We start from the raw sequence: 25109 nt of genomic DNA on the forward strand, positions 1-25109 counted from the left end.
AAATTATTAGCAATTAACAAGCATCCATTGTATATTTTCCAAATTGCGTACCACTGATCTAATTGCAAAACAAACCCCTATCGTGAAATTTTTTGAATTTTCAAGATAATTTAGAAGTAACCAATTTATATTGTCGTAATTGGAATTACAGCAACGTATTCTTGCCGAATGCTCTCGTTCCGAATGGTTTCTTGGTCATTGAGAGGAGGATTAAGTGGCTCACTCCCAGTCCCAGACAGAAAGACTTGAGAACTCAACAGCGTAAAAAGATTCATGTGACGCATATATTACATGGCTGATAGAACCATTTCAGCTCAGCATTTCATGGCTGACAGAAGAATCTGATACTCTTGTCTGAACGAGACTGGACCTTTGCAATGAATTCCAGGAGCAAGTTGCCACTTCATTGAAAGCTCTACACTGTTTAACCCGAGAAACTTTCAGCTTGCATCTCTTGATCTTGCTTCCTTACAGCCACTCCAAAGTACAGCAGTACAGCTTTGTATTAGACTTGTAGCCTGTCTACATATCACCCCAGAGAGAGAGAGAGAGAGAGAGAGGAGATGATGACATCGATGGCATTTTTCTACTTTCTCCTATATCTACAGACTATTCTTTTCGTTTTCCAGGTGTACTATGACTAGCATACCAAAGAAAAAATGAGGAACCTATTTTGATTTCCAGGTAGTAAACAATTTTTTTTTTTTTTAAGTAATAGGAGCACAAAAAGGACTCTATGGCAGTTAAATTTTCCCTGGTGAACTCTGCAGATCTATCAAGGACTTCTTGGAGAGGTTGATAATTGAATCTGCAATCACTCTTGCACTGGATTTCATATAACCACCTAAAAATGCAATAAAGTTGCATAAGATAAACGCGTTGTGGACAGTAAAAAGAAAGGGGTCCTAAATCCTGTAGGGTAAGGTTCATAAGCAATTACCTGATGTAAGCATGACAAGAGGTATGCTCCTCTCACGAGCAAAACTAAACACCTTTTCATCCCTTGTGGCAATTCCCTCCGGGCTGATCTGCAAAGACATGCATTTGATAGTTAACATTCATGAAATCTTCATCAGCAGCGTTACGTTTGCTTTCTGTCTTCTTTTGCTTTGACACACACATGACAAAAGGAAAGCGAATTTGACAGTGTCCCAGTTAGATTTTAATAATTTCCCAGACAGATATATGACAACCAAAGAACCAAACCAAAAGAAATACCTTCAACCTGCCCAGAGGATCTCCGTCCAGAATATCAGTGCCAGCATTGTACACAATCAACTCGGGACTAAAATTCCGTGAAGCAACCTAGAAAGTACCAAATAAGGCACTATTTATATCAACAGATGAACAATCGACACGACTAATTTGATATCAAAACCATAAAACTTCAATGCAGATGGTAAAATTTACAATATGTAATAATGTAGCTAGAAATGCAATATATCAAGCCACCAAATTACAGCTGGACCAAGAACAACAATGTTGCTAGTCCAGAAGCAAGTCATCAATGAGCATTTTACTGAATAAGGGAAAAATAGAACATTACATGCAACTTATAGATGAAAACCCATGTTGCAGAGATGAACTCCCCTAACTTTTCCACCAAAATGTAACTATATGTGAAAAGCGAATCATAAAGATTAACATCAAGGACTACAAGAAACAAATTCAAATCAGCTGGTGTGCCTAAATATAATTCTTGAAGAAAATTCAGGCGAAGTTGGACATCAAGGTAAATGGCCTTGGCCTTCGTATCAACTTCAGCAAGAACTTGCCATCTCTCTCTCTCTCTCTCTCTCTCTCTCTCTCTCTCTCTGTAGTTGCACATAAAAGGATTGTACTCCACCAACATATGAGAACCAATTTGAAAGATGGAGGGAACAATAATTCATATAAACCCCCTTTAGAAATGCTGCCACCAATAATGCTTGTTGGCAACACTTGTGAACGCATTTAGCAGAACAGAACGTCGATTTTTACTTTTGCAGAAGCATTCAGGAAATAAGAAAATACATTATGCATATGTCAAACTGCATGCAGCCATGCAGGTCATCTTTCTCAAGGAGAATTTCAGTATCTGCTTTTCTTTTTCCATTAAAGACTTGAAACTGTAATATTGGAGTTCATATCTGTACTTAAAGAAAAGGAAAGGAACTTGAGAAGATTTTCTACAACTCAATGGACAAAAAATACAAGATTGGAAATGACAGATTTATATACCTCAAGAGCTTCATCTAGTTTTGACAAGTAATCGCTTGTTAATGTCCCAGTCTGTTTAAAAAATGTAAAAGGATGTCATCCAACTTGAAAACTTGAAAGAATCCAAATCAACAAACCTCAGCTAATAAAATCTCATTCTGACCGGCACTTCAATTTTCTGATCAATATACCTCCTGGCTTCATAGTCCTACACAACAATGAAGAGAAAATTAATGGCTCAGACAGAATGCCCATCATGACACAAGTATCTCTTTTGTGTCGTTCTGATATCACCACTTGGTGGATGTAAATTTGAACAAAAAAAATAGGAAAAAAAAGGAATAGGTGAGAGGAAAATCCCAAACAAAATACCAATTGTATATAAACCAGCAAATGTGATTGCTATAAATACAAACGAGATTGAGAAGATGACTTACAAAGGGATAAATATGAGGGTTGTACATATCAAGAATATAAACTCTTCCTGCCAGTATGACAGAAGACCAATCAATATCATGAAAGCAAAACGAGGCCAGGAGTTAGGTTCAAGGTCATACTGTCACTAGAAAAGTCCAATTCATGCCCATTTCCTTGGTGTGCATCAAGATCAATAATCATCACCCTGTTGATTGTTACAATTAATGAGCAAGGGAAGCATCTGACCATGAAGAGCCTGCCCATTGCTAAATCCATAAAAAAAGCATCTGATGTATGCATATTACCTTGAAATATTTAGACGGGCAAAGGCAAAATGTATGCAAAGAGAAATGTCTGCATAAGCACAAAATCCACCTCCTTTAGCAGCCGAACAATGATGGAACCCACCCCCAACATTGATAGCCCATCCACGTTCTTTAGCAAGCTTTGCAGCCAATATAGTTCCTCCAACCTAGAGTTACATTTAGCATTAACTTTTAGAACCAAAACAAGAAGAAAATGAAGCGACATAGTTAATCTCACCTGCTTGCGAAAAGGAGAAAGAACTTTCTGCTGCACAACACAATTGGGCAATACAGCAACAGGGGGGACCTAACGCCATACATCAAATGATCAAGTGATCAGAACCTAAAGGGTTATCCATAAATTTGATTACCATAGCTATCATTTGCCAGAAAAGTACATTAGAAATCACATAACAAATAACGACAGCATGGCAAACCTCACCTCAACAATGATGGCGACATTTGAGCTGCTCTTTAGGCTATTCAAGTATGATTCTGGATGCACCTATCACATATAATAGCTAGCTAAGAATATTTGAAGTCCTCCTGCAGTAGCAGCAAATTGAGATACAATCCTCCACGTAACAATCAAATTACCCAAGAATGAAACTTGACTGGATAGAAGCAAGCTATTCACATGTAAGAAGAGTATAATCAAAAGTTTTGGATTGGTGCAAGATAGATAGATGATTTATACCAAATGAGTTACTTTGATGACCATCTAGCTACAATAGGTACAAGTACCAATAAAATGTCAGATGAAGTCTCGATTAGAGAAGCAGATGTTACCACTAGGAGATCATCTTTGGTAGACTCCAGAGGCTCAACTATGCGCTTTTTCTCCAGAAGACCGGCCACAATAAGGAACTGACAGATACGGCCCCATTTAGAAGAATCAAAAGGATGCCTATATTTGCATAACCAAAACATAATTTTAGTACAGTGAGTCAGTGAGCAATGGTGAAGAACAATGACAATCTGATTATAGAGTAAATCTGCAGTAACTAAAGCACGCCCATCTCGGGGGCATCAAGTACGTTATCTGCTTTAATTCTCAGTTATGGCTTTTCTGGTTAGTATGACTGGCAATTAATTTCCTACTCCATCTTTCATGATCCCATACTTTCTTTCCGACAATCAGCTGCCTCTGCATTTTTAATGAATTGGACCTAAAATATACAACTAAAAACAGTGTATAACTATCAAATTCACCCCTCTCCCCTCCCAAAATCCACCCCAACAATAGGAAAAACTGCAAGTTTGCAGCAGCGTGCCTGGAGAGAACTTACAACTTTTCTATACCGAGGAAGGCAATGTCGTATGAAGGCGAGTATATCAGAGGAACCTGTTCCAGATTCAATTTATCAAAAAAAAAAAAAAAAGGTTTAAATCGTAACAAAAGCATGAGAACTTTCTTATGTCAAAAATTAAGCAAATTAGCACATATAATTGGGAAATTTGTAGGACTAAGTAATTCTAGGGTTACTTTAGAAGGGGGAACGTCGAAGTAGAGCTTGCTCGACAGGATTCGGTTGCGCCGTAGAGTTTCAGCTTCGTCATTTTTCGCTGCTGCGGTGCTCGTGGAGGAAAAGCTCCCGGCGGTGGTTGAAGACATGGTACTAGACGGGAAAGTAGAAGTGGCTAGTAAATGAGAAATTGAGAACCGACCGGAAATGGAACGGTAGAAAATTCGGCAAGGCTTAATGGTTGCAGGGTGGCAAGAAAGAGAGAGGGGGGGGGGTGAGTTGAGTCGAGTTTGACTCAGTGGAAGAAAGAACTGGAAGTGGACGAAAATGGAGTCGGCAGAAGAGAAATGGAGAGGATGACACGTGGAGTACCAAGGTGAAGGCAAGTGGCAGATGCCGCAGGATTCAAGTATATGGATCCAAAGGCCCAAATAGACAGGCAACTATTAGATTTGGGCTCCAGGCAACATATGTTGAAATTGAGTGGGTCTAATATACAGGAACTTATCGATCGGGCCAGTTTAGTTTGGAGGCCTAATAATCCAATTCAGCTCTTTAGCTGTCCGACCTTGTTCCTTCTTGTCATGTCTGTTTGATTAGTTGTTTTGAGGATATTTTTAAAAAATTTTACTGTAGTCGAATTTTTACCGTACACGAACTTTAATTTGCCTAAATTATCAAATGATTTGTCATAAATGAGAGAAAATCATACTATAAGGGATGACCACGATCGATGTGCCATCACCACAACAATCTTTTGTCTTCATCTTTCTTCCGTTTACAAACAAGCAAGAGAAAGGCCGAACGAGGCAACCGTGGCAGCCTTATCATGAATAAATAAAGGTTCATGATGTGCTCGAGGAGCAAGGTTGAAAGGCCTTTGTTTCTACGTGAAGTTTGCACGTCTCAAATACCACTGGGTCACCGAGGATACTGATATGGTGGGAGTGACTTAGGGTGCTGTCGAATCGAGTTGAGCTCGAGTAATGCGCTACTCGAGCTCGACTCGAGACAAAATAACTAAGCTCGAGCTCGACATCAATTTATGAAACTCGAGCTCGAGTTTAATTAAATGTAATTAATTCAAATCAAGCTCTATCGAACTTATTCGAGCTCAATCAAGCCTAATCAAGTTCAAGTAATAAAAATTAATATTTTATATATAATTTTAAATAAATGATATTATTGACATTTCACAATAATAAAAATTAAAATATATATTGTAAAAAACTCGATAGAACTCGTCGAGCTTTCGAGCATCATATTTCCAAGCTCAAACTCGACTCAATAGCTCTAACGAGCGGCTCGAGCTCGAGATCGAGTTTGGTCAATCGAACTCGAGCTCGAGCTGCTGACCAAGTAGCTCGCGAGTCCGAGCCGAGCTACTTGATTCAGCTCCATCCTAGGTGGGACTATTTGACTCGCAAGTTGCGAGTCATTAATTAAATCATTAATTAATTGTAGCTGAGACGTAAGTGCCATGTAGGATATGATATCATAAAGGTGCATGATATCCTCTCAAATCCATATGGAAATAATGGAATATGAGCCGCCTGAATGTGTTGAATAAAGTCAAGGATACAGGTGAGGACTTGTCTAAGTTGGTTTTTACTTTGAGCATGCCTAGCTTGCTAGACAGACAGTCTAAATTTGATTTTGCATGAGAGGGGTTTATTTTGTTTTTGATAAAAAAAAATATAGAAGTCAATATTATTAATAAATTAGTTAAAAATCATTTAGCATGATTTGTTTGACAAAAAAAATACATTAATGGTGGAAAATATATAGAATACGTCACAGAAATATTTAATCCGAAAAATCATTAAATTTAACAAAACTAAAAAAATAAGAATGATTACACTGTGAATCACAAACCATTAGATTTGACCAATTACGCGAGAGCTGCTACATAAATATCTGTGCACGTCCTAATTCTTTAGATCTACCATTCAATTGGTTCAAATTCAAAATCAATGTTAGAGATTTGATAAGAAGGTCCAAGAAATTTCGGATCTAACATATAGATTTTAAAAAATTCTTAGATCCGAGAAAAAAAATCTCTTGAAACTTTTGTCTCGACAAATGTGACTAATTGATCTTTTGAAAGTTAACGAAACATTTCTCATTGCTTTTTCATCTTTTTTTTTTTTTTGTAAGAAACAAAAAAAAATTCCATGTGATAAACCTAATATATAGAAAAGCCTCCCGTAATACTATAAACGTTTTGCTTTTCAAAACGTGCATCATGACATCTCATATTATAAACTAAATTGCAAAGATGACGGAATTCGTTAAAATTAACGGGGACTGACGAAATGACAAAAATGCCATTATATAACTAAACAAAAGACAGTTCAACAAAATCATTTATTTTATTCTCTACAGAGAGAATTAGGGGCTAAGGGGTAAAACAGGTATATTTGTTAAACATTAGGTATAAAAAAAAATTTAGATTCGAATAAGTCATTTCCGTCAATTTTAACGGATTTTGTTACCTTTACAATTTAGTTCAAAGTATGAGGTGTCGTTTTGTACGTTTTAAAATCATAGGGGCTTTTATGTATATTAAATTTAACACAAGAGGCTTTTTTGTTTTTTAAGAAAAAGATTTCTACGTGCAAACGAACCGGGGCTTGGATGGCTATGGAACAAAACAGGAGTGGAAAGGCAAATGAGAGATATTAAGGGATGTACAGTGATACCAGGAAATATTGGACCACCGGTTAATTACATTCATTACATGGTGATCTGTCGCGTGGTGTGTTAGAACAATTAATTTATTATGAAGAAATAGTGCTGCACGTTACGTCATTTAATAGGCTACACAATTATATAAGGCATGACGTCAAGTAGTGTATTAATTTATTATCAAGCAACAGTGCTGGAATTTACCCTATTTAATAGACTACACAATTATTATATAATGTATGACTAGCTATCGCTAAATGACAATTAATTATTGAGAGTAATGCACCACATGACACACATAAACCGTTCAATGTCTCCTTGTAATAAACGACTTGGTAATTAGAAGAAATTGTAATCTTGTCGTTAGCAATATCCTCAATGGCTAGTGTACTAGTAGTGCCTTTATGCTTATGGATTAATTTTATATATACTGACAGTGTATACACGATTTACCGTTGAATACATGATAATTAATCAAAATTTAAATTTAATTAATTTAAAAATAATATATACACTGTCACCGTTGAATGCATGATAAGTAATTAAAATTTGAATTTAATTAATTCAAAAGTAATATATATATATAATTAATTCTATATTTATTTGGAGCGTGCGCTTTTCAAATTAATTAGAACACAACGGAGCTAAGTACACGTGGTAAAAGATACAAGATAACAACGAGTTTTGTTAGCCAGAAATGAAGAGGCAAAATGACGTAAAGGAGATTACGTAAACCTATCTTATCTCGGAAATTTGGCTACGCAACTTGTGTTAACTTGGTCATCGTATTGTCCCTTTCATAACTCACAGTTTTTTGTATTGTCAATGGGCGATAAAAAAAAAAAAATATTGTCAACGGGCAACTTATTGTAAAGGAGATTAAGTATAATGATTCATTTATGATGATGTAACACCAGCAGCTTTTGATCATTATTCATTGAATTTTACAAAACACCTCGACATTATCTTTATTATATTATGAACGTAACACTAACACCACGGCTTTTTATCATTATTCATTGATGATTACTAAAATCATAATACGAAAATTTGCTGCCTTACCTGATACGAAAATTTAATGGAACAAATATTAAATGTATTTGGATGCCTAATTTTCCAAAAAAAAATATATATCGTGTTAATATTATTTAATTATCTTTTTATTTTTCTAATGATAGTTTTGTTTTTATACACATCACAATGCAAAAAAAAAAAAAAGACGATATTATGAATCAAAGATGACACAATATGAATATGTGTTTTATGCCTTACTAACACATGAATTTTGCCTGCGAAACTAGTACACGGATATAGAAAAGTGTACATTCGTGCTTATCAAAACCAGACTTCGAAGACAAGGCACTAGTCAATGAATTGACTACCTATTAGGGCTATTATGTAAACCTCAATGGCTTATAGTTTCTACTAGGAGGCATATAAGCCATTGGACGCGCGACGCGCGCTGGAATGAATAGAAAACACGCCCAGTTGAACATGGATTCATGAAATAACAACGGGTTCGTTTGGATCCCTTGTTTTTGACCCTGTTTTTGAAAAACTGTTTTTCACATTCCAAATGCTACAGTAAATGTGTATTTCCAAAACAACTCCAAAAACACCATATCCAAACATTATATAAAAAACAACTACATATGTATATTTCAATTTGTATATTTTAATTATGTATATTATATATATATATATATATATATATATATTATATTAATATAAATTGAACTATACAAATTGAAAATTATATATATTTTATTATATAAATATTTATATACATTAATATTATACATAATATTGTATATTATACATAATATAATATAATATACATAATATGTAATATTATATACATAAATGTGTAAATATTTATACATAATATTATGTACATTATATTACAATATATATATTATTAATGTATAATATTATTATGTACATTATTGTGTATAATAATGTTATATATAATATATAATATACATAATATGTAATAATGTAATAATGTATATTATGTATATTATATTATATTATATATATACAATATTATGTATATTATACAAATTGAAAATTATATATTATATATTATATAAATATTTATATAATGAAATATACAATAAATATTACAAATTGAAATATTATATAAACACCATATTTATAATATTATAATATTTATAATTAATATTATTGTATATTATATATATTAAATATTTATATATTTATTTATACATATTATAAATATTTTATTTTACTAAAAAATATTTTTATATATTTATAATATATTTATATGAATATTATATATTATATATATTATAATATGTAATATATATTATATATATTATATATATTATACATTTATATAAATGTACATTTATACATAATATATATTAATGTATATTTATAATATACATTTATATTATGTATTATATATAATATAATACATTTATACATTTATATTAATATACATAATATTATTTTACATTTACACATAATATTAATACATTTGTACATTTATATTAATTATATTAATACATTTATACATAATATTAATATATATTAATAAAATTATAATTTATAAATTTGTATAATATTCATTTGTAATTTATACATTTATAATAATATACACTTATACATTTATAAATATATTTATATCATGTATTATACATATTATAATACATTTATAATACATTTATATATTCTTATATAAATACATAAATATATTTATTCATAAATATTTATAAATGTATTATAAATGCATAAATGTATATTTATATAAAAATATATAAATTATAAATTATAATTTAAAATTTATAAATTTATATAATATTCATTTATAATTTATAGATTTACAATAATATACACTTATACATTTATAAATATATTTATATTATGTATTATATATAATATAATAAATTTATAATACATTTATAAATATATAAATATATTTATTTATAAATATTTATAAATATATTATAAATGCATAAATGTATATTTATATAAAAGTTATAAATTACAAATTATAATTTATACATTTATATAATATTCATTTATAATTTATACATTTATAATAATATACACTTATACATTTATACATTTATAAATATATTTATATTATGTATTATATATAATATAATACATTTATATATTTTTTATCGAATATATAAATATATTTATTTATTAATATTTATAAATGTATTATAAATGCATAAATGTATATAAAAATATAAATTATAAATTATAAATTATAAAAATATCCAAAAATATGTTTTAAAAATATCTCTAAAAATAATCCAAAAAACATTTACAGTAAAAGTTTTTCATATAGTTTTTGAAAAACAACCCCAAAAATAACTAATCCAAACAGACTTGTATTTCAAAAACAAAATGCTACAGTGCTGTTTTTGAAAAACAACCCTAAAAACAGCTAATCCAAACGGAGCTAACGTTTGGTGGATGATAATTTGTATAGTTAGTTAAAAATAAATATTCTTTAATAATGAAATGAAATATATACTTATGATGTATGAATTAATCTTTTCTATACTATCAGTAAATATACATTGACAGGATTACATGAATACCACATCTTCTAAATTTGAATTTAAGTATCAAATTTTATACATGTGACATGCATCTAGACCTGATAATATACACTATTAGTGTATAAAAAATTTATCCATGTACGCGCGCGCGCGTGTGTATATATATATATACATTGTTGTCCTTTTGAAAAGAAATTTACAGTGTTATAACACGACATCAATATATAAATTAGTGCCTTTACTACCATATCATGCTAATTCGAATACTGATGTAGCTTCAAACATATGAAAAGTTTAGAAATGTGGAGGAGGTTACAAGAAGACAATATACTAAGAGACCTCCATCCCATTGATCTTCTAGATGAAATATTAAATTATGGGATATGCCAAATAACATACACAAACATTTTAACTGGAACATATTTTGCACACACAAGTACTTTCACTGGATCATGAGTTCCTAAGGCAGTGAATCGAATTGAAAGTGAGAGGCAACAAAGATTGGCAAATGCTCTTCCAATGTATTGACTTGAGTAGATATCACAATGTAAAACATCCATGCGATCACAATCTTCTATTTCAATAATTTCATAGTTAATTCTTTGTGTATTGTCTTTTTTTTTTTCAATTTTTTCTATGAGACAAGTGGTGAGATTTAAGAAGTGGGCAGGAGAGAAAGAGGCAGAGAAAGGAAACTCCAGCCGCAGTGCATTGCCCCTTTCACGGTGATAGTTCAAAGCATGTTGCTTTCTTAATTTAGTCGAATCGGAATATATGGATTTTACAAATCCTTGTTTGGACAGCAATCTTTCAAAGAAAATTTGTTACGTTTTTTGTGAACATATTTCTCAATCACCTTTTTATCTCACATATATCAAATTATTACAGTAATTTTTCTACAAGAAATTCATAAAAATGACATCCAAACAAGGCCCGCGTATCAATTGGGTAACATGTAGCTGTCAGTATCGTACCTTAAAGTCACCGAACAATTGGATTCCCTACCTTAAAGCTTCATTATTGAGCTGCTAACGTACAATAAAAAGCAATTCAGGTGTTGTGTGAAACACATGTAATATTATGAAACTAGTCTAATACAGTATGTATTATATTTGGAACTTTAACGAACAAAAAGTAAAGAATGAAAACGAAGAAAGTAAGAAAGAAAAAGAAATGGAACTGGTAGAATTGCTTCTGGTTTTTTTCCACACATCTCTTCCTACTACTACTAGTACATATATATATATATATATATATATCGAAGCCTCTTCAAAATGGTACAGTGGTTTGTACCACTCAATTGGTATTAGACCGACACAAGTATTCAGTTGAAGTAATACCAGCTGACAAGTCTGAATTGGTGGGGACAAGTAAACATAAAGTAATAATAAAACCGGTAAAAGGAAATTGAAGGAAAAGTTGAACGGATCACTTTTCACCTTTTACTTCAGTAAAGTTGAACCTTATTTTGGCTTCCTACGAATAAGCAAGTCCTCTGGAGAAATTACGCTTCGCACTCCCTCCCTACTAAGAGACCCAAGCCGAACAAAACCTCACCGTTGTAAGAGACCGAAGGTGCACTTTTCAGTTCGCACTCCCTCCCTACTAAGAGACCCAAGCCGAACAAAACCTCACCGTTGTAAGAGACCGAAGGTGCACTTTTCAGTTTTCGGCAAGTCCTCTGGAGAAATTACTCTTCGCACTCCCTCCTCACTAAGAGACCCAAGGCCGAAGAAAACCCCCCCACCGTAGTAAGAGACTGAAGGTGAGATGGGCTGGCTGCAAATGGTGTAATGAATCATCCTCCACAAGAGGTAAACCTGACAGAAGATTAGGCGAGAGAGCAATGGCAGTAGATGGGTAGGAACAATTGATAGATGGATTGAATGGAAGAATGAGTGGATCAAGTACGAGAACGAGTGGATCAACAACGGCATTTTCCAAAATAGAAGCAGATTGGCCAGGTGAAGGATCGATTTGGCCAACGTACAGGTATGTGTGAAAAAATTTGAAGGCAGAAACCATAGAAAATCCATGAAACCTGATTATGTTCGCATATGCTAAGAAAAGGGGAAGAAATCATAGAAAATCCATGAAACTTATTTATGTTCACATAGGCTAAGAAAAAGGGGAAAATGGAAAATTTCAATGTGATTGTGTTATGGTAAATGCATGAACCGAGACTTGTTAGTATTTGGTGCATTTTTTGGTAAAGCATTCTATGTTATATTGGGTACATTTTTTGGTTAAGAACCGAGACTTGTTAGTATGGAAACTGAGCCCATTTGATTTTGGACTTGGAAATGGACATGGACTTGGGATAAAATATTTTTTTTTTTGGCTTGTCTATGGCTAGCAGGGAGGTGCGAGGAGGTCCCGATGGAATGGGAAGTGGAGGCAAAGGGGTGAGACAATAGTACAAAATTACAAGTATTACAATAATATGCTTATCAGTATCGAAAAAAAGACATAGTGATGAGATTACGTATATATCTAAACAGGTAATATACAGCACCAGTTGTTCGATGTATATGGTGAGGGAGATAGTGAAGGGACTGAATGATGACCAAGTCAAGGCAGTGGAAAGCATAGGATTCGGATCTATCTTGCATTTTAATCAATTTGACATAAATATGGAGCTCTTGTCATGGCTCGTTGAGAGGTTTGATGCAAGCAAAAAAACACTGAATGTGCATGGATATAACCTCCAGATTACTCCACGGGATGTGGAGTACATTCTAGGACTTAAAAGTCATGGAATGCAACTGATGATAAGTACACATGGCGTTGACCAGAAAATTGAAAGGGAGCTGAATATAGATGTTATTGGAAACCAGGTCGGTTTGGTAAATTTGGGGAGGAACATACAACAATTGGATAGCAGTGGGGCAGAGTTTAAAGTGAAATTTGTTCTATATTTGATAGGTAGATTACTGGCACCACCCATAGGCTATGGCATCAGTAGAACTCTAATTCCTGCGGTGGCAAAGGTGGACCTACTGGAAATGATAAACTGGTCGAAGTATGTTTTAGATGAATTGGCCAATGGCATAGCGAACAGAGTAGAGAAACCATTTCCAGAAGTGGGGGGCTGCATGGTTTTCTTGATGGTGAGCTCAATTTGCTGTTTAAAAGTTGGAGTTGCATTTACATTTTAGCAACTAACTTGGTATCGATTTGTGATGCTAGATATTCTACTTAGAGCATGTGAATTTGAGGAGATGTAAGCCTATTCTAATGAGCATGAGGCCAACGCCACGAATCTGGTATTGGGCTGAAACTGATTTGAAATTCAGAATAATAGAACTCCAAGGTGCTGGATTATTTGATGGCAATGAGGTAGGATTTCGAAAAAAATAAATGCAATGATCATATACTTATGTCGATTAACTTTCCTAAAATTGGCTTGTTATTGTAGGTTGATGTTATAGTGGCTGAGAGAGTAGTTGACCGAAAGTTATATGATGAAGAAAAAGCTGAAAAAGGTTGTGCAGACCAATTAACAGCTGACGCATTGCGAGGTGTGCAGATGGCTATGATGAAATTAGGAGGCCAGCAAGAGGAATTGGAAGCGAGGATGTTTAGGCTAGAGACGAAGATAAACACGAATCACAGGATCCTATTGACCATTGTTGCTGCAATAAATGAAGGTAAAGGGTGTTCGATTGATAGAGATGTAGTAGATGAAATGGAAAGTGGGATTGGCAAGAAGATGGCCTCAAAAAGGACTTGTATGAGGAATCCAGTAACGCCACAAAAAGTTGGGGAATCCAATGACCGAAGGCAGGAAGGAAAGATGGCAGCCAAGGAGATTGAGAATAAGAGTGGATACCTAGAAACTAATTATCATAACCCAATAACACCACCAAAGTTAGGGAAAGGTTGTGATACAGTATGTGAGAAAATTTATGATGTAGATGATATGTTATCACTACCTCGGAGGATCCCGGAGGTGAAGCCAACAAAATGGGAACCAAAGTCTACTAAAAGGAGGGATGACATTCGCGCCAACACAGCAGTTGCAATAGCTGCATCTATGTCAAGCTGTAATAATGTAGTCATGACAGAAAAATGTAAAGGAAAGAGAGGTAGGAATGAACTAAAGGAGCAAAGACTAAGTCCCTTTGAAATCGGGACCATGGTTGGGAAGAGGAGGAAGCATGGGAAGAAAGCACATAACCAGGTAAATTTGATAATACATATTCCATTCATGGTTTTTGCACTTTTTACTTTTTTACCTTGGTTTCCAATGATGTGACCTTAGATATAAAACATACTGGTGATTGGTAGATAAAACAGACGTCGGAGTCGTCACAGGAAAATTCTGAAAGAATAAATAGGATATTTGATTACATTGTTGACGACTCGATGCCCCGTAGGTGAGAAACTCTCGCTATTGCTATACAAATTATCATGTATACATATTTGAAGATTTTTGGTGAAATAATGGATGGTAAGAATGCTATTCCCTTTGAATTGCAGCTCCATAATCGTTCATATTTTGTCTCACACGGCATCTAGAGAGGCCATGCAAACATTGCTTCCTGAAGGATGGTTAAGTTCCGAGGTGAAGTCAACCAATTATGAACTTAATATGCTGATTTTTTAATTTATGTAATTTCAAATCCACATTTATGTGAATGGAAATGGTTGGCCTAAGTCGAAGTTGATTCATGTCAGGTGATTTCTTGTTACGTGTCAATGCTAACACGAAGAGCAAGGAAAGATATAGTCGAGACACGCTATCCTGTGTGGTATCTGCCAGTTGATTTTGCGGTTAGTCTCTGAATGTACTTTGAAATGGGAAATGAAATGATAAGCTAAACTCGTACTTATGAATTGGAACATCCTCTAACGACAGGTTGTAGCTTTGGATTTCAACAAGCGTGATGATGTGCTGTATAGAGCTTTTTTGACGGGAGATCGATTTGGGGGGCCTATTGACGAGTGTGAGAGGATATGCATCCCCTTCAATTGGGAAAGGGTCCATTGGCTATTAGTCGTAGCTGATTTGACATCTGGAACTATGCTTCTTCTCGACTCATTGCCAGCTAAAAATGAGTTGGAGAACAACCTACGGTTGGCAATGGCGAAAAAACTAGTAAGTATTTTGAGTATGATCAATAGACTGTTTGTTGTCAAAATTTCAACTCTATGTACTATCATTTGATAAATCGATAATTGGCCACAGTGGGGTAGACTTCAAATGGCTTTGTTTGTTGGAATGGACGGGAGGAAAACTCATAGAATTTTCACGGATTTCATTATTGATGCACCCGATTGGTGCCCGCGTCAGCCCAACATGTGAGTAATATCCCTTGGGAGCCCGTGATAATATTATTGCAGTTTGTAAAAAAATTAATGCAATTCAATGATTGATTGTACAAAAAAAATTTCATGCTTAATTCATTTATAGATGTGATTGTGGGATATACGTACTCAAGTTCATGGAAAAGTGTCAATTCTTAGGTCCAAATTTGCAATTACAGGTATTAAAATCTCGCTTTAATAGCAAATTATGCACTAACATTCTTAGACCAAAGAATGCATTCATATTCACCAGTTTCATTATTGGCTATTGCTGTTGCAGTTTGATTCTGTTGTAGAGCGTAAGAAGGTAGCTGTTAGATTGTTCTTGGATGATGGAAACCAGTTTAAAGGACGTGGCCTAAGAGTACTGGGCATGTTGGGAATTGAAACATGGGACATAAACCTATGAACAATGAACAAGTGTGCTTGTACAAGGAGCTGAAGGTCTTCCCATTCCTTTGTATGGTTTTTGTTAAAAATATTTTTTGGTATCTCAGCCTGGCAGAAGTAGCTGAAGATCTTCCCATTGTTTTGTGACAGTTAGACAGAGCTGAAGGTCTACACATTCCTTTGTAGCTTTTTTGTTGGAAATTTTTTTGTTCATCTTAGCCTGGCAGAAATAGCCTTTAGACCGTCCCAAATGTTTATATATCCAAGGCCTTATTGCCATGAATTTGTGACAGTTAGGAACTGCTTTGACAAGTCAAAATTGGACTTATTAATTTTTGATCCTGTTGATTGGTTAATTGGAGTTAACCACTCCAGGCTCTAGGATATGCGCTGGTATTGGACCATCATGGCATGTGCCGCATCCAAAATAGTGTGCATGCAGGAATATCGGATTCCTAAATAGGATTTGTTTCTCTACTGCCACTAAAACCTCAACGTTTATGAGGGTTGAAAGTAAATATAAGATGCATAAAAAACTTGAAGATTTGTTTAGGCCACATCTTGATTTACTGTTAAAGATCTTTTCCACATACCCAAATACACAAAAGGCAAATAAATAAACTGCACATGAAAAATGAAAAAAATTATTTATAAGCAACTCAGCAACTGTCGGACTAATGCTATGCAACCAGCCAAAAACAAATCTGACAAAGGTGGCATCTGCTCGAGCAGAATTTCCACGCTGAGCTGGGCTCTTGAGTAATAGTTGAAATCAACCATTTAAGGGATTCAAATTTTTCTACTTCTTGTGCAACAGAATGGAGCTTGCCAAGAAACAAAACCAGGTAAAATTGGCATTTCCCCATCTATCCAGTCATCTCTGCGCCTGATCAGAGCTTGAGCCTCCAGCTGCACTCGCTGGTAAACTGCTTGCAGATCCATTATCGACCAGTGGAGGGACACCCCATCTGCCATCAGATTCAAGGGGCTCAAAAACATGGACCGCACCATCTGATAAACCTATAGCAAACTGGTTTGGATCCTGTGGATGTGCAGCAATTACAAGTGGCTGGACATTGGAGTTGCTGCACAGGAAGTGAGAATTTTTGGAAATGATTAATACACAGCAGAAGTATGAAACGCAGAGAATTATTTACACTAATACGCATACTGCAGGAGTACCTTATACTGTTGGGAAGATAAGCAGGAGGACTTATACGACATCTCATTTGTAAGTGAGTTGCTGTGAACACGCACACTGCATCATCTAAGAAGCTGGCATACACCAGCTGGCTATCGCAAGAGAATGTTGCATGAGAAATTGGAGCACCAGATTCACGCGGAAGCCACTATAAGGAATCAAAATATCAGCCTGATAGCAGAGGGAAGTTCAACAGCTGAGTTTACATGAATCGGCAACTTACCTGCTTGACACATTCCAGTTTTGTTGTCTCATATATGGCAAGCTGAGTCTCGTGGACAACCAGGAAGTGAATCTGATCCTGATGGAACTGCACACGAGTGTCCGATTGTGCCATAGGTGTCCTGCCTGAAGGAATTTGCAAAAATCTAGCCTTTTGCTTTTCCCATCCATCCGAGTTCCACACACATAGCTGCATAGCAACATAATTAGTTAAAAAATCAGAACAGAATCAGACATCAGTCAGTAGTGATTCAGAATTCAATCACTGCTAATAGAATGGTTTCAAGAAGGCTATTTTGAGAATCAAATCCAATGGGAATCAGGGAATTCCATGCAACAAAGAAAAAGCACACTAAGCCAGGCACTTGAAGTTAATGACATTTGCATGATTGGCTTGTTAGACCCAACCGTTGACTTATTCACTAGAGTCACAAGGATACTATGGGTATACACATTTGGTTTCCAACCCTTTCGAACCATTTCCTCCAAAAATTCAAATGCTTGCCTAATACTGCCCCTCTTGCATAACCCATTGATCAAACTAGTAAAATTTATCAGATTTGGAGAAAATCCCACATCAACCAACTTATTAAAAATCCACAGTGCTCTACTCACATAACCCTTTTCACAGAACACACTCGTAATCAAAGTACAAGTTGCATTGTCCACAAGACAACCCCTGTCCAGCATTCCAGAACTCTGCCCATCCTGCAATAACCAACAACCATGGTTTCAAAAGTGCAAGCATTAGGACAACCCTCTCTTTCAGACATTTCATCAAACACATCCTCAGCCACCTCATCGCACCCCATCTCAACAGCAACACCTAGGACACAATTCAGAATAAAGGATGAAGACAGGAGAATGAGGAACGGGAAAAACACACCTGGTAAAGAAGGCCAAGAAAAGAAACAGAGGAAACAAGACCGACAAAACAATAAGGAAAAGTAGCAGCGCGCAAAACTCTGAAGCGGTGCGCTCTGGATTCAGCTCAACTCACCGCCAAAATTGCTTGAACGCCCAGTAAAGAAAGCCAAGAAAAGAAAGAAAAGAAAAAAATGACAGGAAACAAAGCCGAAATTGTTGACCGCCAACATTGCTGCCAGCAATGACTGAAATTGCTGACCGCCAAAACCACTGGACAGGAGTGATTTTCCAACAAATCCAGTGCCAACCATCACCAAAAGACCAAAAACTTTCCATTCCAGAATTTGTACGAACCTTCTTACTCGGTCTGCCGTTTGTTATTGGCGAACAAGAATACCCACCAGAGCCATTTATTATTTCTTGGCCTCCTCAAAGTGGTGGTCCCCTTTGCCATAGAATTTATGGCCAGAAAGCAATCGCATCAACACAAGCTTAGAATTAAAGCTGCACCATTGTCTTCAAATTAAAGCTTAGAATTAAAGCTGCACTGTTGTCTTCAAACAGAGATGAAGGCAACCAAAAAAAATTTGTCTGTTATCCCGTAATAACTTTCCATTCACCGGCATACTGACACACTAAATAAATAGAACAGAAGCAAAATATATTGGATAGTTCTACCGCTTTAATAGATAAACAAATGGTACTGGCCTACAGCTTCAATAGAAGAATGAATGCAATGGTCAATGACAAAATAACTCCTGCTTTGACCTTCCACATAGCATTCGATATGTGCGCCATGTCTACCTTCAACCGAGCAACATCCATACTCACACGCTCGAGCTCTGTCTCTGCACCTCGGTGGCCGTTGGTGCTCTTAGGGGACATGAGGTTAGCCGTCGAACTCTCGCCTTCATTTCCTGAAATAGATTGCCTGTTTGAGTTTTTTATAGCTAATGCATACACATCGCACCACCCTCTAAATCCGAGACATTTTTGCTGGAAAAAAATAAACAACAAGTTAATGATATGCAAGGGTCGGGGTTAATCATATACTACACACCAGGAACCCAAGTAGAATATATAGTTTACCGATTCCTTTGGGCAAGCATAGTAATATCTCCCTAGATTTTTCTCCGACTTCTCAACAATCTTGATGTCACAAACCCTTCCACATGAACACAATCGTTGGGGCCATTCAACTTCATAGCCATGGCGAAGGTGAGAAGAAGCTGAAGACATGCTGTTTACTGTGTCAGCTATCGAAATGGCCACTTGAAATACGGTAGTTGGCCTTTTATTTGGCTACAAAAACTTGAATCGGTGTCTTTTGATTTTTTTACCACGCGCGTCAATTTCATATTATGAAAATTTTGAATTTGGTATTCAAAATTGTAAACATAAACTGGCGCGCATAGAAAATAAAACACGCGGGAGTTAAAAAAAACAAGCGGGAGTGTTAAACAGATTCACGTCGGTTAGTCAGTTGGCCCACCAAGAAAGACCCAATGTTTCCTATCACAGTGAAATTTTGAATTTGGTATTCAAAATAATAAACATAAAGTGGCGTGGAGAAAACAAAACAGGCAGGAATAAAAAATAAAATCACGTCGGTTAGTCAGTGGGCCCACCAAGAAAAATCCAATGCTTCTTATCACAGTATAGCCTGGCGATTAACTTTTCCAAAAAGAAGCTGAATAGCTATTTCGGTCCACTAAGCATGTTTCATTAACGCCTGCAATTGTGTATGATCCTGTTCCATTCCATTCATTCCAAGGACTCTGCATCATGTGAGATTGATTATGATCAATTTTTTGACTACCGCTTCCATCTCTGTCAACTCTATTTAACATTTCTGAGGGACTTAGGAGTGGATGTTGAACTCCTTGAAAATCACCAGATGAGGATGCACCGAACTGAAATCTTGAGTCACCCATAGTCCTTGATCCTGGGTTGCTATAATGAATTGCTTGGCTTCCAGAAATACCACATGCATCGTAACTAAGCAAGTTACGAGGACATGTCCTTTTGTTGTGGCCATCACGCAACCTATGATCATACCAATAAAATTAATAAAAGTACAAGAAATGCAATGATAATCCATTTTATGATTTTTAGTTATTGCAAATGTATAATCTAATTTATTATGTACGATAACTAACCCACAGTTTCCACACTTAGCAGCTTTGTTTTTATTGGTATGAACCCGGTCACCTTTAGCTCTTGTCCTCTCGGGGTCCTTCACACAATATTGGCTTAAGCGTGATTCTTTTGGATCCACAGCTAACCTTTCATTAGTGCCACAATCAAATCCACGCTCCACCCAAGCTCTCCTCCAATTATTAGTCTCCTTTATAACAATATCTCGTACACGAGCAAATCCATCATCCATATGGGATGCAAAGAAACACATTTCCTTGCAAATTGATGTCAACGTTCCAAATCTTGCAGTTTGAACCAACTCAGCATATATCTCCTGCCTCCCTTCAAGAACTTCATTATCCGCCTCCTCTCTGGCCTCGCATGTCCATCTTTTTAAAATGCAGGATTTTGGTATTGATTGCATGTTTTCCATCAGCATTACACGGAACATGTGTGCGCATGGTAACCCTTTCCATTCCATTTTCTTACACGAGCACTTTAATGATAGGGTCCTTCGATTGAGCTCTACTGTCCATGTTCTGTCATCGGCATACTTTTTGAGGAAAAATACGCAGCCATTCCAAGTTTCTTTCTGTTCATAACAATCATATAGGCCTTGTCTATTAAGGTGCTTCTTAACTCGAAAGAAAACATTTCGAGTATACACTTCGGATGCATGCTTCTCCAACTTTTGTAATTCAGTTGCCAAAACCACTATTGTATCTTCTGTCTCATGAACTGCCTTGGCCCCAGTATGCCTCAAGTGAGTAAGAGCCAACTCATGGATTATGACTGACTCATAAAATCGCATGTTCTTCTTTAAATACTGTTTAAGAAAAGCATTCATTTGTTCGCACCTTTGAGTGCTTCGCATTCCAGCAAAAAAAGTATCACGAAGCAACGATTCAGCCCATAGCAACCTCATTTCGAAAATCTTTTCCACCCATTTATTTTGGCGGAGTCCACATTTACCCACAACAGCAAACCACTCTTCCTCCAAGTCACCAATGGGGTACGCCTTTTTCATCATCCTACCGAACATTGACTTGAATACATTTGATTTGGCTTTAGCTTCTGCATTTTTCATCAAATGCCAACTGCATAATCTATGTCGAGCATCTGGGAACACATTATTTATTGCCCTCCTCATTGCTTTGTCCCCATCTGTTATCACAGCCTTTGGCTTTCGTCCTCCCATAGCTTTGGTTAATGTGTGAAGGAGCCACTCATATTCTTCAACACTCTCGCCCGATACCAAGGCTGTACCGAATACAACAGTATTATAATGATTGTTCACTCCAGAAAATACAACGAGTGGCTTATGATACTCGTTGACATTATAAGTCGAATCAAATATTAGAACATCACCAAAACATTTATAATCCAATTGGGACTCATAATCTGCCCAAAAAAGGGTCTTCAACCTTGATTCTTCGTCCACATCATATTCAAAGATGAATGATTTGTCACTGGCCTTCCTTCCATTGAAATATGCAATTGCATTTTTTGCATCCCCAGCCTCAATCAAGACTCTCCTTTCTTCATCGACACGGTTATATAGGTCTTTTAGCACAAATCCAACATTACCATATCCACCACACTGCATTGCAAAAAATTTCATAACCTGACTTGTTTTCACCCCTGCCATTTTCATTGTTCGTACTTGAGCATAATCGGCATCTGTTACGTGTCGATGAGACCAAAGATATGGAATGCTTGATTTGGAAGCCATTTTGTGATTGTGTTCTTTCACGAAATTGGTCACCACATATTTTTCAGATGCTTTGTCATGTTTGATGCGTAGACATGCAAGACATCCTGTCCTTGTCTCTGGCCTGGGCTGCCTAATCCTCTGTGCTACATTGTAATATCTCTCGTGCCTTTTTCCTTCCCTAGAACATGCGAATTTTCTATACCGTACAGTTCCATCTTGACTAATTTTAACATCTGCCTTCTTAATGCCAAAACCAGTGAGCTTGCCATACAAATTGTAGAACTCATATGCATCTTCCTCACTGTCAAATACCATATTCATCACTTCTTCATCCATATCATCAACAGGATAATTTTTTTCTATTTTTTCCGAGGAAATGAATTCTTCTTCACTTGAGCTAAATGACTCACAATTCTCGTCCTCTTCATTCAAATTTATTACTGCATTTTTTCCTTTCTCCCGAGCCATCTGCGACTATCAATCAACACAATATAATTATCTACAAATAATTTATCCAAATTTTACTACGAATATCTAATTTTATATTATCTTTGCTGAAATTTTATGCTCTTATGTCATTTTACACAATTAAATTAATCTAAATTTATCTAATTTTGCATATACATATATAATTTAATTTTTTGTAATCCATATAATTGTACTACTACCACCTAATTTTATATTATCTAGTTTGAAATTTCTTCCAAAATATTTAAATTATCTACTCTTATGTCAATTTATTTATTTTTTCTAACTTCTTTTCAGTTTTGTAACCAACTTTACATTTTCTTCATTATGTTTATTGTTCACTCAATTAATGTGTACTAATTGTCTTTTCTATGACGACAATATTTTTCACAATGTCATATTATTTTTGCCTACAAATCAGGCCGGTACTCAATTTTCAATTGAACCAAGCAATATCAGTCAATAACTTTCGGTATGGACCAATATAACGACAAACTTTACTTATAATTCTATTCTAATTCTTCAATTACACCATGTACAAAATTATATTTAATTTTCAAAATTTGTATTCTAGCATAAATTCACTAATGATCCCAACATTTCACTTAATCCTTAGTGGGTCCATAATCAATTCGAGCAATCCAACTACAATATTCCCTGAGGTTTTCCACATAAATCAGTACATTTGTGACTAATTTTATTAAATATTTTAATTGCATTTAGCATTTTCTTATCCAACCCATACAAATATTCATTAAATAATCGTGTTCAATTCATCGAATATTTACCTTATACAATATTTTGCCTCTACAAACCAGTTTCTTTCTTTCTACTTTCTACAACTACACAATGAATCTAAAAACAATATTTCTTATTTTTTTCTATGCTCACAATTCTATCACTCTATTGTTCATAATTTAGAAAACAATATTAACAAATATTTTAAATTGCTCTTACCCATTTCATGTCATAGACTAAACTAATTACATCATATTTTATGATTATTTGTTCATGAAGAGAGTTACCATTCATATACAAAAGTACAACATATATTCAAACAACAATACTGCATAAGCAAATTTATTCCACATTTCAATTTTTTCCCTCGATTACAAAAAGAATATTTCAAAGCTATATCCACTAATTCATTATTGTTACAAAACATATTACCTTTTTCACGTACCAGCTGTTTCTTCACCTCTATCTATTTGCGTTTTTTTCCTCCTGGCCTCTCCACTATGCACAAGACTTTTGCTCAATTGTTTGCTCTTTTTACAAGTATTTCATACGGAGCCATCCAGCTTGATTTATTACCTTAGCCATTAATTTTCACCTATATTGGTTGGTAAAAGTAATTGTACAGGTTAATATTCCTGGTTCATTCTCTTGCCAAATAAATGCTTTATACCTCGTACGATGCTAGCCAATTTTCACGTCACATTATTATTCCTCGGACTAGCGAAATAACCGACGAAATAAGTCTGCTTCTTCCGGTCCTTCACATGTTCCTTCCACTGACAGAAGTTGAGACCTTCAATTGTGGAACCCACTGTCTTTTCAGTGTAGAACCCTCTGTCACTTTCAATTTCCGTTGCCTTTCCATGACCGAAAACAACCTTCAATTTTGTTTGGACTAACGTGTCTTGTCCTCCTCTCATCCGTACCTCTTTAAACCACTTTACCAATGCATTGGTACAAACCACTATACCAATCCTTAGAATTTTCGATATATATATATATAGGAACTTTAGTCGGTTGTTTTGCTTTGGAGATACAGCCACCGCTGAATATCACGTGATGCCGTCCTTTTGCTCCAATCTGCGATGCCGTACTCATTTTTCAAGATGGAGGCCCACTTTACAACATACATGTAAATCAATATACACATGATTCATAGACTTTTCATTTCATATTCTTTGCAATCTTATTGAGCTGGCCAATTCGCCATAAGAGGATGACAAGTGCGGACGCGAGGCTGGAGCGGTTGTCAGAACAATCACTCCGGAAGGTGTAACACCATCTGTATAACAGCGAATAAAATAAAATAATATTTTTATGGGTCTCACACGACGTGAAAATCGAGTTACAAGACGTGATCTGAGTCGCACAAATTTTTGAGACTTCATCCAAGCCGTGAACTGCCTGGGACGGTTATCTCTTATCGTCCAGGCCCCTCGTCCG

The 25109-nt window shown here is 35.3% G+C and overlaps 3 protein-coding genes across 3 annotated transcripts; all 3 read right to left on the reverse strand.

The window, feature by feature from the left end:
* Window positions 1-109: 109 nt before the first annotated feature.
* Window positions 110-4772, reverse strand: LOC113705304 (histone deacetylase 2-like). Its single transcript, XM_072063432.1, has 13 exons — window positions 4408-4772; window positions 4211-4266; window positions 3711-3828; window positions 3364-3426; window positions 3160-3228; window positions 2922-3088; window positions 2757-2821; window positions 2637-2683; window positions 2363-2407; window positions 2221-2271; window positions 1219-1305; window positions 941-1028; window positions 110-844 (listed from the first exon to the last, which is right to left on the reverse strand). Exons 1-13 carry the CDS (start codon window positions 4534-4536, stop codon window positions 744-746), a joined length of 1086 nt encoding a protein of 361 aa, XP_071919533.1. The 5' UTR covers window positions 4537-4772; the 3' UTR covers window positions 110-743.
* Window positions 4773-16851: 12079 nt separating this feature from the next.
* Window positions 16852-18008, reverse strand: LOC113705674 (protein TOPLESS-like). The gene is made up of 3 exons (XM_027227593.2): window positions 17742-18008; window positions 17500-17666; window positions 16852-17402 (listed from the first exon to the last, which is right to left on the reverse strand). Exons 1-3 carry the CDS (start codon window positions 17934-17936, stop codon window positions 17192-17194), a joined length of 573 nt encoding a protein of 190 aa, XP_027083394.1. The 5' UTR covers window positions 17937-18008; the 3' UTR covers window positions 16852-17191.
* Window positions 18009-20277: 2269 nt separating this feature from the next.
* On the reverse strand, window positions 20278-22928 carry LOC113706154 (protein FAR1-RELATED SEQUENCE 5-like). The gene is made up of 2 exons (XM_072062914.1): window positions 20767-22928; window positions 20278-20653 (listed from the first exon to the last, which is right to left on the reverse strand). Exons 1-2 carry the CDS (start codon window positions 22926-22928, stop codon window positions 20278-20280), a joined length of 2538 nt encoding a protein of 845 aa, XP_071919015.1.
* Between the last annotated feature and the right edge of the window lie 2181 nt (window positions 22929-25109).

Source organism: Coffea arabica, chromosome 8c (assembly GCF_036785885.1).
Source record: "Coffea arabica cultivar ET-39 chromosome 8c, Coffea Arabica ET-39 HiFi, whole genome shotgun sequence".
Lineage (NCBI taxonomy): Eukaryota > Viridiplantae > Streptophyta > Magnoliopsida > Gentianales > Rubiaceae > Coffea > Coffea arabica.

Bases quoted from the DNA above. Each gene is read 5' to 3' on its own strand.
- LOC113706154 (XM_072062914.1), bottom strand. From the start codon at position 22,928: ATGGCTCGGGAGAAAGGAAAAAATGCAGTAATAAATTTGAATGAAGAG. The intron at 20,654-20,766 runs GTTAGTTATCGT...GTATGATCATAG, and splicing joins GCTAAGTGTGGAAACTGTGG to GTTGCGTGATGGCCACAACA.
- LOC113705304 (XM_072063432.1), bottom strand. From the start codon at position 4,536: ATGTCTTCAACCACCGCCGGGAGCTTTTCCTCCACGAGCACCGCAGCA. The intron at 3,829-4,210 runs GTAAGTTCTCTC...ATGCAAATATAG, and splicing joins TTCCTCGGTATAGAAAAGTT to GCATCCTTTTGATTCTTCTA. The intron at 2,408-2,636 runs GTAAGTCATCTT...ATTGTTGTGTAG, and splicing joins ACCCTCATATTTATCCCTTT to GACTATGAAGCCAGGAGGTA.
- LOC113705674 (XM_027227593.2), bottom strand. From the start codon at position 17,936: ATGCAGCTATGTGTGTGGAACTCGGATGGATGGGAAAAGCAAAAGGCT. The intron at 17,667-17,741 runs GTAAGTTGCCGA...GATTCCTTATAG, and splicing joins AACTGGAATGTGTCAAGCAG to TGGCTTCCGCGTGAATCTGG. The intron at 17,403-17,499 runs GTACTCCTGCAG...CTTCCTGTGCAG, and splicing joins TATCTTCCCAACAGTATAAG to CAACTCCAATGTCCAGCCAC.